At 32.8% G+C, this 12,953-nt stretch overlaps 1 protein-coding gene across 4 annotated transcripts in view; it reads left to right on the top strand.

Annotated features, from left to right (window-relative positions):
• Positions 1-12,953, top strand: part of LOC145263621 (uncharacterized) — a 186,588-nt gene that overhangs the window by 164,330 nt on the left and 9,305 nt on the right. For 2 of the 4 annotated variants that reach the window (XM_080120462.1, XM_080120464.1), the window contains exons 3-6: positions 2,458-2,738; positions 5,074-5,135; positions 10,346-10,413; positions 11,423-11,553. In XM_080120462.1, coding sequence (XP_079976588.1) covers positions 2,458-2,738; positions 5,074-5,135; positions 10,346-10,413; positions 11,423-11,553 — 542 coding nt within the window. The remainder of the gene's footprint in view (positions 1-2,457; positions 2,739-5,073; positions 5,136-10,345; positions 10,414-11,422; positions 11,554-12,953) is intronic. The other 2 variants (XM_080120463.1, XM_080120465.1) reach the window with 1 other exon arrangement.

The raw sequence follows: 12,953 nt of genomic DNA, 5'->3' as shown, positions 1-12,953 counted from the left end.
TTATATTACCTCAAGAAATCCTTGAAAATATGGAAAATGTCTTGAAAATTATATACTTTATGTCCTGTGAAAATTTGTGTCAAATATAAATTTCACCTGTTTAAATGTATGTATGTAAGTTTGTATGTCTGCATAAAACTTTCGACAGAGGTGATGGATTTTCACGAGATTGGTATCATTTTGAAGCTTGACCCTTCGGACGACAAATATCGAAAAATTGGCTAAAAACAATCATTCCTTTACCCTCAACTGGCCACTTTTCTACAGGGAGGTGGGTCGCTTTTTTTTTTTTTTTTTGATGATATTTTCGAAAGTCATCACCTCTTTTCAATTGACTAGCCTTAATTTAAACCTTCACCACTTCCGATTTGGCGATGGATGCAACGGCAAAGACTTTTTTTTTTTTTTTCCACATTCTTTTCCTCCTTCGCGGCACGCACTCAAGTCTGCTCACCTACCACCACTTTTTTTTTTCTCTCAACAGACAAGTTCAAACACCCGGGAAATGCCGGGCACCCAGACTAGTTAAAACTAAAATCGAAATAAATGCTATTAAATTCTTTTTTGAGTATGAATAAAAAATACCATTAAAATATTTTTTTTGAATATTGGAAATAAAATCGAAATACATTGTTCTGGTTTGCATAGTATTGTGTATTCAAGAATTATGTTTCTTTATCACAAAACTACTTTCGGTAGTTTTTTGAGAAAGATTAAAATTTCCATCTATTTTTGTTCACAATTGTAATTTTATTTTAGTGGGAGCAGAAGAGGAGGAGGAGTAGTACCGGTCACCATAAATAAAATTACCCCTCACCTTCTCTCTTAAAAAAATTACTTTCCTTGCGCAGTCGGGACTCTCCAGTGGCAAATACCCCACCGTGATAATTTAAAATTAGGCTGATTGGTTGGAAATGAAGTCATAAAGAATTTATATTTGAAATGAAATAAAAAATATTTGAAACTACTTTAAAAACACACACAAAAAAATTATGCATGTAGGTTGCAAAGTAACTTTTCTGAGCTACTAGTTTGAATGCCTGGCGTTGTGTGTGTGTGTGTGTGTGTGTGTGTGTGTGTGTGTGTGTGTGTGTGTGTGTGTTGAGCAAAAAAAAAAAAAAAAAAAAACGTGGTAGTATGCAGGCAGGCTCGAACCCGTACCACGAAGAGGGAAAAAAAATGTGACGTCTTTGCTGTTACGAACACCCTCAAACCGGAAGTGATGTAGGTTTAAATTAAGGCTAGTCAATCGAAAAGAGGGGACGACTTTCAAAAATATTGGCGAAAAAATTGACCCCCTCCCCATAGAAAAGTGCCCAGTTGAGGGTGAAGGAATTTATGTTTTTAGCCAATTTTTTTTATATTTGTTGTCCGAAGGGTTGAGCTTTAAAACCCGTGAAAATCTGTTGCCTCTGTCAATAGTTTTAAGCAGACATACAAACATACATTTAAACACAGGTGAGATTTATATTATAGACTAGCAGGGGTACCCGGCATTGCCCAGGTGTTTGGAGGTGTGTGTTTAGGGAGGGGGGGGGTAGATCAAAATAACCCTGTTTAAAAAAAAAAAAAAAAAAAAAAACGTAAAAGAAAAAAAAAAGTTTTAGTAGAAAGGAAGGCTCTAACCCGAAGCCTTGACGCGAAGGTGGAGACGAAAGTGGGAAAAAAAACCCAGCCACCTAACCATCTCGGCCACGAGGGGAGAGGAAGTGAAAGCTGTCTTAATTTAACGTTTATAAAGTGAAATTGACGGTTGCGAGAAAGTTAGGTCGCGTGATGTTTGACCGTATTAAGGTCAAATTAGTTTGACCTTAATAAGCAAGCCAGTTTGTTTCCCCAGCATTCGCTTTTTTTATACTGAAATGTGTAACGAAGACGCGGCTCTTGAAAAATATCTCGAAAATAACGAGTAAAAGTCGGGCAAATTAAAGATAGACACAACCCCCTGTTCTTAACTGGTAGATATTATGATTTAGACAGCATATAAAAAGTTTTAAGGAGTGAGCTGACCGAGAAGCCCGCGAAAAAAGCCTTTGGTGGACATACACAAAATGTGCGCACACACACACACTAACACACATTTTCGCTTTTATATATATAGATGGTAACATTTATTTGTTGTATATTTGATTTTTTACCATTTTTTTTTTTCAAATCGCTGTGGATAGTAAAACAAACTCCAAATTTTATTTTGACAACTTGAATTTTGTCCGGAGAAGGTCTTGAAAAACTTTGAAAAGTCTTGAAAATGGAAATTGAAAATCTGTATGAATTCTGTTTAATGCCGGACAATGCCAGGTACATCTGCTAGTATGCTATAAGTATGAAAGTATGAAATTAAACGTTTACAAAATTGAGCCTCACAGGCCGGAATTTGTTTCATCATGTAATAATTTTGAAATAAAATTTTAAAAAAAAAATTTTTTTTTTTTTTTTTTTTTTTTTTTTTTTCACTAGAAAATTTGGAGTTGATGCTGAGAATGTTCCCAAGAAGAAAAGTTCGGAATCGGGCAAATCGTCATCGTCGAAGAGTCATTCTTTAACAAAGAGCCAACTTTCCTATCGCGGCGGCAGTGATTCGCTAAATAGGTGCCAGGAATTGTCAGAAAATGGTGAAATGATTTTGCGGACGGACAATTTGTATTACGTTTCTTATTATGAACCCCCTTTCCCTTCAGAAAAAGTTTGGGTCAATATTCGACACACAAACGACGAAATAAATCCCGATGGATCAAAAGGTAAGTGCGAGAATGTCAAATAAATATTTGTGACAACTGAATTTTTAGCAATACAAAGTTTAGGTGCTTGTGTAGTATATCATTTGTAATGAACACATTTCAGGTGAAAACATTACGCATGTGTCGTTTCAAAATTTGTATAAAATGATTGAATAGAAAAATATGGTAAACCGATTTTTTCCTTTTTTTGTCTTTCCATCTTTTTTTTTTCTTTTTCCTTTCTTTTTCCTTTTTTCTTTCTTTTTCCTTTTTTCTTTCTTTTCCCTTTTTCTTTCTTTTCCCTTTTTCTTTCTTTTCCCTTTTTCTTTCTTTTCCCTTTTTTCTTTCTTTTCCCTTTTTCTTTCTTTTCCCTTTTTCTTTCTTTTCCCTTTTTCCTTTTTCTTTTTCCTTTTTCTTTTCCCTTTTTTTCTTTTTCCTTTTTTCTTTTTCCTTTTTTCTTTTTCCTTTTTTCTTTTCCTTTTTTCTTTTCCTTTTTTCTTTTCCTTTTTTCTTTTTCCTTTTTTCTTTTTCCTTTTTTCTTTTTCCTTTTTTCTTTTTCCTTTTTTCTTTTTCCTTTTTTCTTTTCCTTTTTTCTTTTTCCTTTTTTTCGTTTTTCTTTTTCCTTTTTTTCTTTTTCCTTTTTTCTTTTTTCTTTTTCCTTTTTTCTTTTTCCTTTTTTCTTTTTCCTTTTTTCTTTTTCCTTTTTTCTTTTTCCTTTTTTTCTTTTTCCTTTTTTTCTTTTTCCTTTTTTCTTTTTCCTTTTTTTCTTCCTTTTTTCTTTTTCCTTTTTTTCTTTTTCCTTTCTTTTTCCTTTTTTTCTTTTTCCTTTTTTTCTTTTTCCTTTTTTTCTTTTTCCTTTTTTTTCCTTTTTTTCTTTTTCCTTTTTTCCTTTTCCTTTTCTTTTTTCCTTTTCCTTTTCTTTTTTCCTTTTTTTTCCTTTTTCTTTCCTTTCCTTTTACCTTTTTCTTTGGTCTTTGTTTTGTTCCCCCCTCCCCAAACCTGTCAATTATGTAACTTGAATAATGACCTGGTCAGAGATAGGTAAGTTTGGAAGTACATTTCTGAAAGCTATCCAACACATGCCAGCATGTAAATTGGTTCTTGTCCAGAATTTCCCTTATATTAAAAAACAAAAATAAAGAAAAATCTGTATGGTGTACGTAACCATGATGAAATGAAAAATATCGTATTCCAAACATCATATAAATTGATTTATATATTTTATTTGGAAAACAAAAAGTTCATAAAACAAAATTAGGCACAAGGCCAATCAAAAAATTGGAGAGAGGGGGGGGGGGTCTATGGTCATCCTCATCACTGTGTCTTGAGTAGTTTTCATTTACTATTAATGCCACAAACACACCAGAGTGGTCACTCTACTTAAGATTCCCAAATCAATTTGTTTTTATTTTATTTTTATTTTTTTTGATAATATATAAATAATGTATGTAAAAAAAATATAATTTTATAAAATTCGTTTTATTCGTAGGCAAAATTTTGTTGGCGTGAGATTGGGGAAAGAAAAATCCCAAAAACAGTTTTAGTAAGGCCCTTCCAACTTTTTCTAGGTTGCCCACTATTTTACGATTTGATGAAAGCCAAAAACAAGTCGATTTCAGATCGGTCTGAATTCTAAGCGGAAATCAAGTAGTTTTATTTTTACAAAGAAAATAATTTTGAAGTAATGAATGGAAATTCGTAGGCATTACAACATTACTTAATTCAGACTTGTAAGATTTATCTCCTTAAAAAAAAAAAAATTTTTTTAAATTATACACATACACATTTGATATTGTAAAAAGTTTGTGATGGGGAGTGGGGAAAAGTAAAAAGTTTGATGGGGAAAAGCTAAGAAAAACCCAAGGGGAAAAGATTGAACCAAATAAAATGCCCTTTTTTTTTTTTTTTTTTTTTTTTTTTTTTTTTTTTTTTTTTAAATTAAAAAAAGTTAGATGTGAATACTCTCCCCATAAATAAAGAAAATAAGTTTTTTCTGAAACAACAAATTTTGCTTTCTCGTCAAGTGTATCCAATATGGGGGATCGATTTATTAGAACATTGTAATTAAAAACTGAGCACCCCTTTCAAATGTTTAAATATTGACATTTTTTTTTTTTTATGATTTGGTAGATGAGTGACCAATTGATAATGATCCGTTGAAAAAAAGGAAAAAATAAATGGGGGGGGGCATTGTACATATTAGTCATAATTTCAATTGAATTCCCCCAACTAAAAAAAAAAAAAAAAAATCATGTTTGTTTTTTTTTGTTTTTTTTTTCCGTTTCAAAATCTCAAATGTCGAAAACGTACTTTGTAATTTGAACTAAAAATCTTGTATTTTTTCGTCCATTTTCAGTAGAACTTCCACATTGGAGATTACGCCCTGTTGCCAATTGTTATACGTTAGAAGGAACAGAAGTAAGTTGACAGTTTTGTTATTTCGGATACCCACCTCTCTCCCGCCATTTTTTTTTTTTCTTATAAATTAAAATCGATAATGAATTTGCAATATAAGCAAGATAATTCCGGCATTATTCAAAAAAGTTTTTTTCATGTTGAATAAAAAAATCTTTTTTTTTTTTTTTTTTTTTTTTTTCAAGATTTCTAACTCCAACCATCAATTGACTGCGAATAACGGTTCAATGCGTATGGTAAATTACAAAATTCACGTCTCCAAGAATTTGCTGTTAACCTACATTTGTCAATTCATTGAATCATTTCGCAATTGTCAGCCATGACAAGTTCGAACATTCTTATTTCTTCAGTCTGCAGGAAACATTGTCATAAACGTTATTTACAAGATTTGTTGAACTCATTCGAAGAAGTTGGCGGCCATTTTGTTTCTAGGCCGCTGATTCTACATACTACTGTTAAAATGTTATGCTTTGCTCCATGACGGAACAAATAAAATATAAAGTAAAAAAATACAAGAGTCGAACGGTTGGGCTGAATTCACCCCATACTTTTTATTATTTTTATTCAATTTTCACCCCAAACAAGGCACAGTGCCACTTTGAAGTAGGGGGCTGCTATCGGGGACATAAGTTGCAGGGGCATTATGAAGGGAGATGAACAGCAAGATGTCTGTTCATATTGCACTTGAACTTCTGCATGTCAGTACAGTTGGGAATTCCGAAGTCTAGCAGTTCTGGGGGAGAAACTATTGGAGTAGAAGGATTTCTTACACGTAGGGATCTCTACTGTGAAGGGGTGGAATTTAGCTGCTTGTCGGGTTTGTTGGGGGTATTCATGTCGAGTGAGTACAAGTACTTGTAGTTCGTCAGAGCATTCACCATTAAAGTACTTGTAGAACAGGCAGAGGAATGCAACATTTCGTCGATGGGACAGAGGTTGAAGCCTAGATGACAGTTCAGGACCTATCAAGTTGGCGACTCTCTTTTGAACCCTGTCCAGGAGTGAGAGACAAGTACAGATGTACCAGCCCAAATGTGACAATACTCCATACATGGGCAATTGGTGGCCTTATAGAGGTATAGGATACTTTCAGGCGAAAGTAGTTTTCTAGCACGGTAGAGAGAGCCCACCTTCTTCGCAGCAGCCTTGGCAATGCTCTCAATGTATCTATTTCAGTTCATGCTCCTTGTAAACGTTAGGCCAAGGAGTTTAAAGGAAGTACTTTCAGATAAAGAGTCATTGGCCATTGCTATTGGTGGTAGAGAAGGTTTCTTGTAATTATTGAAGGATACAAGCTTAGTCTTGGCAGCATTGAATGTGACCATCCGTTTTGTCCCCATTCCACTACAGATTGGAGGTCATCCTCTAGTGTTTCTGCCATTTCCTTTGCTTTTTTACTATTTTTCCAGCTGGGGGGGGAAAAAGGTTCTTTAATACAAAAAACTGCGTTTCAATAACTTCCAACACGTCCTGTCCAGATGAGGTGTCAGTTGCACTTTGCATAGGTGTGCATATCAACACATTCTTGATTCTATTTTTTTAATTTTTCATTTCGTCCTTTCTGCATCGAGTTGAAATGAAAGATAGTCAAAGCAATACCTTCAAGCTACATCTTTTTTTTTTTTTTTTTTTCTTCTTTGGTGGGTTGCCTAGAGAGAGAGAGAGAGAGAGAGAGAGAGAGAGAGAGAGAGAGAGCTACATCTGCTGCCAAAATATAGAAAAAAAACATCAATTCTTTGATTTTTCAACCAATAAAAAACATTTTCCCACTCCTTCAAACCTAGCAAGCATGTGTGAAATACTAATTTCTATGAATAAAAAATATCTTCACAACCGAAAATTTAAAAAAAAAATTTGTGTGCATGCATATTTGGTGGACATACACACAACCCTTGGACAGGCAGCATAAACTCTCATCGCATGTTATATTTCACACACGAGTTTGTTGATAATCAACAACAATAAAACTGAAAGGAATAAGAAAAAAATGTTGTTTCAAAAACAAACACAAAATGGAGATAAGTCATTGCTGAACAGTCATAGACTTAATAAACTTACAGAATAGAAAACTTTTCGGCATTACATATACTGGTAGCAAGAAAAAAAATATAAATTATGCTGAGTAATAGCTGAAGTACAAGCGGTTAGAAGGAGGTTTCACTTTACATATGTGTGCATATCAGGACATCAAAGACAAAGATTTTCTGCGTTGTTTTGGAGGGTGCAGCATCATTTTTTTAACATTAGATCCTCTGTTGTTCTGTCCGATGTAGAGTGCACTGAAGGCCGATTTTTGAATTTGGGCTGCCAGCGACATTGGAAAATCTTTAATGTCAACCATTCAGCAGATCCACCTGTAATGTCTCTGGGATGCGTGTATTTCATGGAAATGTACACAACCTTTGGACAGTTAGCATAAACTCTTATCGACAAACAAGATTTTATGGTATGGTGTATTTTTGGTCCCCCGATTTATCTGAGAGGGACTTATTTATTCAGTGACGTCCGTGCGTGCATCCGTTAGTCTGAACAATTGCCAGATAACCGTCCAATAGTTTTCCTGAAATTTTGCCACAGATTGTATTTCATTAAATAGATGTGCGCATTAAAAAATATTTTTGCGAAAATTCCCGTTGTCCCCCAGGGGCTAAAAAGATGTAAAAAATCACACGTTTTGCCCCATAATTTTTTGATCCATCCATTAGATTTTTCTGAAACTTTGCCAAAATTTGGAGACCATTGTTCTTAATATAAGTCCAGTATGGGTGACCCAAGCAAAATTCTGGTTCGCGTCCCCGAGGACTTTTAGTGCTAAAAAGCGCTTCTTTTTGTGGCTCTTTTTTCATATTTCTCAACAAAAACTTGATATGTCTGACTATATAGCGTTTTTTTTTTTTTTTTTTTTTTTTACGGTGGTCAACTCAAATATACATGTGTTAAGGCCTGAAACTGCACCGTTATCCATTTACTCTGTGATTCGGCATCCCCAGGGGCTCCAAACAGGTAAAAAAAATGCCCCAAAATGGCAAAAAAATTACACTTTTTACCCCATCGCGTTAGATCCATCCATTAGATTTTCCTGAAACTTGGTCAAAATATTTTGTGACGTCATCTCATATGCAGCACTAGAGGGAGACCACGTACGTGCGGCTTGTTCAGTTTTATTGATCGTCAATAAAGGTAAAATAGAAAATGGATTAATAGCATTGCTTCAGAAACACGGAGATACAAAATGAAGTCATGGCAGAGATGAGGAGTTTTCTAAGACTCTAAAGAATTGTAGACTTAATAAACTTACAGAATAGAAAGCATATATATTCTCCTAGAAAGGAAAAAGAATACAAATTAAGTAACAACTGAATTATTGATGAGGAGGTAAAGTTTTTTTATATAAAAATAATAATGGTACTTGTTAGTCGACAGATGGATTTTTTTTTTTTTTTTTTTTTTAAATGTGTTAAAATAGTAATATATTCAAAAATTATGAAAATTCATCAAATACAAAATTATTTATAGTCGGAAGTAATTTTTTTTGGAAAATTGCATTTTCCCTGGATGTGGACACTATTGAAGATTGCAAATACATGGGACATATCTTTTGATAAAATTTACGAAAACAGTACTAAAATTACTTGGACTTAATAAACTTATAGAATAGAAAGCATTTCTTAAAACTTTTTATATACTCCCTAGATTATAATATCTATGGTTTACGAAGGGACGTCGTCTCTATCTTTTATTCGAGTGACGTTTACAAAATTCACACTATTATTTCCTCTCGCGTGTTTGTTTGTCTTTTTCATATAAAAGTGAAACTGAATCGAAACAAATACCATCTACCTGACTCTCTGCCAGGGACGGGACATTCACAAAGGCAATAAGCTTTGATCAATGTGGCGTAAACCCTTCATATCAGACAATTGTTATTCATTTGGACAGTCCCCTTTTTGTGGGGTGCTGGTTTTCCCCAACATCATGGGGGGAAACAAATAAAACCTTAGCTGGCTTGAAGCCAGAATTGACTGCGTCATTTCATCCCCCTATGGCGTGATGTTTGACCTAATTAAATTTACGCACTTGTGTCGACTCATTCACTTAACTTTTTAATCGTTTAATTTAAACCATTCTCACTTCCTCTGCCCTCTTAGAGTCGCGGTAAGATATCACGTTTTCTTTCACTTTCTTTTTCGCCTTCGCCTCAAGACTTTGGGTTTGAGAACGCCGGGCAGCCCTGCTAGTCTGTATGAAAAAAAAATTATTTCTTCGTAAAAATTAAAATGAGCATTTCACTTTGAAAGTCATCCTCAACCGTCTGTCGTCGACCGACACAAAACTGCTATGAGCGTTGCTAGTACACGACCGTCTGCTTTCGATAGTCCAACGCCTCGACTGTTTAAAACAATATTATAATTCAAGTTTCCTCTCTTTCGATGAAGAAAGTGAGTGAAAAACATGTTTTATTCTTTTCAAATTCAGCTGCAAGCATGCAAGGCTGACCTGATTTTGACACTGCCGGATTTTGCAAACAGCTGTCAGTCAAATCTGGTTGATATATTCTAATATTTTGAAAATCACACAGCACCTGCATGACATGCGCGTGCGCTTCCTCACAAGTACAGAACTAGTAAAAAGCCCCCAGCTCCCCAAAATGGGAGCCTCTTCATTGCACCACAGGTGCAAAAACTTCTGCTTTTCGTCAGTCGCTCAACTTTACGTTTTTGCTGAATTTTATGGTAATCTGAACATTAATAAAACAAAATCTCTAAATATTAAGATTTTTAACTGGTGCTACCAGATCAGGCTGTCTGAAGATGTTGGTTTCCTGAGACGAAATGCACCTAACATTGATGCGTTTTGTTTTTCGACTTTTTTTTTGAAAAATTTAATTATGTTCTGCAAAAAACAAAAACAACCCACCTTTATTTATATATATATATATATATATATATATATATATTCGCACTAACAGACGTTGCACTTTTCTACAATAGATTTCAGACTTTTTTTTTTTTGTGTCTGTGTTTTCATGAAGTAAATCTTCATTGTATAAATCATTCGAATCGTTTCTCAATGATAATTCATAGATTCGCATCTTGTTTAAAAGATGGGATTTCTTCTTTTTTTTTTTTTTCTTTTTTTTTCTTTTTTCTTCTTTTTTTTTCTTTTTTCTTTTTTTTCTTTTTTTTTTAACAACTAAATGTTTTGCTTTTTAGAATTTGGAAGATGAAGTTTTTACAAAAAGGCACCAAAAACCAGAACTTGAAGAGAAAAGACGAAAACGGTAATCCCAATCTTTTTTTGGTCTCTTCTACAACAATGATGCATGAGAAACTGAAATTTTTTTTTCTCTTTGGTTTTTATTTATTTACAAAAAAAAATTTTTTAGTTATTTACAAAAAATTTTTTTTATTTATTTACAAACAAAAATTTTGATTTATTTACTAAAAAAAACATTTTTATTTACTAAAAAAAAAAAAATTTACTAAAAAAATTTTATTTACAAAAAATTTTTTTTATTTATTCCCAAAATTTTTTATTTATTTACTAAAAAAAATTTTTTATTAAAAAACATTTTTTGTTTATTTACTAAAATATTTAAAATTAGTATAAAATTAGTTTTAAAGAGCTGCCATATTGGAAATATGCCAGTATGTCAGCTAATTTACTAATTAAATTTTTTTTTTCTTTTCCAACGGATGCTACCAGATCAGGTGGTTTAAAAAGGCTTCATCTTCGTGGCTTAAATGTTTTTTCCTTTCCCTTTGCAAAACTCAGTCATGTTCTGCAACAAATTTTCTCTACAAAACAACCAAACTAAACTTTATGAAGATATAAAGAACTTGAAGCTTAAACATTTTTTTAAAAAGATGTTAAATAATCTGAATAAAAGGGTCGATATCCTGTAAAACAAAACAATCAACCAATTTTTTTTTTTATTATTACATGCATAATTCTAACTTGATTTTAACACCAATACTTTCAGCATGTCATAATCTTTAACAGAAAAAAGACAATTTTTGAGCCACCACATATAGCCAATTCGATATAAATTATGTTTTGCAGTTACTCATATTTTGTATTTTTTGTTTAAAAGGAAACCTGGATACTTGACTTTTTTTCTTTTCTTTTATTTTTACTTTTATAGTTTTTTTAGATGTCGATTTTTTGCAAAAATGATTTTCAGTTTGACATTGAAAAGCTTGAAAACTGATTTTTGAAATGTCACTATAGGAAACACGTGTTGAACATTTTAACAATTTTTTTTTTTTTTTTTTTTTTTTTTTTTTTAGTTGGGATCTTCAACGGATGCGTGAACAAAAACTATTTGAACGTCTCCGGGAAAGAGGAAAACCAAATTATCCGGAATCAATGAAGGATGAACCCCAATATATCACATCTTTTTACCCTTCTCTCGATGATAGTAAGTTAATTTTTAAATGGCAGCCATTTTGAAAGTACAAAAAAAAGAATGGTTACTCATTCTGTGGTTATCATTTTCTTTCTTTTTTTTAATTTTTTCTAATTCCTTTTCTCTACCCCCCCCCACACGCACACCAAACAAAACATTATACTTAAAACCGCTGGGACGAGTCAACAAGTACCGTGAGGGAAAGTTGAAAAGAACTTTGGAGAGAGAGAGAGAGAGAGAGAGTTCAAGAGAACGTGAAACCACCCAGGGGTAAACGGGTGGGACCGCTCACCACAATTGCGGGGGACTCAGTCCGATGCTGCCTAGGCTCGAGCCCAAACTCGATGTGCCCTTCAAAAAGAGGCCGTCGCAGACGGGCGTGTAGGAGGGCGTCGATCGGGAGAAGTGTCGTGGCAAAGTCGTCTTCCGATACAAGAATAATATGGTTAGAGTTAGGGTTAGTGTTAACTAATCCTAACTTTATTTTATGAGTATGAGTATTATGAGTCGGGCTCTACGGACAAAATTATCTTTAGTTGACCTTTGACAACCAAACATTTTTGTTTACTATCCAAATAGAAAAGTCACTAGCCAAACTCACATGATTTTTAGAATATAACATCTTCGTTCTGTGATGAGTATGTATATCATAAAGATTTTTCTGTGATTTTTTTAAACAAGTGTAATTCTAAATATACAACAAACTTTATATTGATACTTGAAGGTATAAACATTCTAATTTCTTCAGATATTTTTTAAACAGGCTTCGTTAAAAAAAAAATATTGTTCTATTAAACTTTTATTGTTTAAATAATTTAAACTTTTTTCTTTTCTATTAAAAAAAAAAAAAGTTTAAGATATTTTTCATTCAGTAGTGAGCTTTGGAAGATTGTCAGTGAAAGAATTGCAATCGCCAAAAGATGAACGTTTTCATTTATTTTTAGTCGTCACTTTGAAAAATCTCTCAAATGCGACTGTTTCACTCGCAATGTAAAGCCCTGTGAGTACTCTTATTTTATGAGTAACAAACCCACCATTTTGAAAACATTGTGAGTACTCTTATTTTATGAGTAACAAACCCACCATTTTGAAAACATTGTGAGTACTCTTATTTTATGAGTAACAAACCCACCATTTTGAAAACATTGTGATAGTCAAATAACTTATTATAACTAGTTCTTCAGCTTTTTTTTTTTTTTTTTTTTTTTTTTTTTTGTCAAAACAAAATTCCGTTTTTGTCCAAGATTCTGCCTCCGTTAAAAAGCAAAAGTAAGAAAAATCTTTGTATGTACTCATATTCCAAAAATCATATAAATCTATCAAATAGCTTTAGTTTTAAATAAGAAAATCGAATTTCATTAATAACGAAGGAATGACTATCTTAACTACCACTGTGAAAAAAAAAAAATCTC

Source organism: Euprymna scolopes, chromosome 39, assembly GCF_053919585.1.
Source record: "Euprymna scolopes isolate OS-2025 chromosome 39, ASM5391958v1, whole genome shotgun sequence".
Classification (NCBI taxonomy): Eukaryota; Metazoa; Mollusca; class Cephalopoda; order Sepiida; family Sepiolidae; genus Euprymna; species Euprymna scolopes.
The sequence above is the reverse complement of the archived record's forward strand: the minus strand, read 5'-3'. Positions and strand labels throughout refer to the sequence as shown.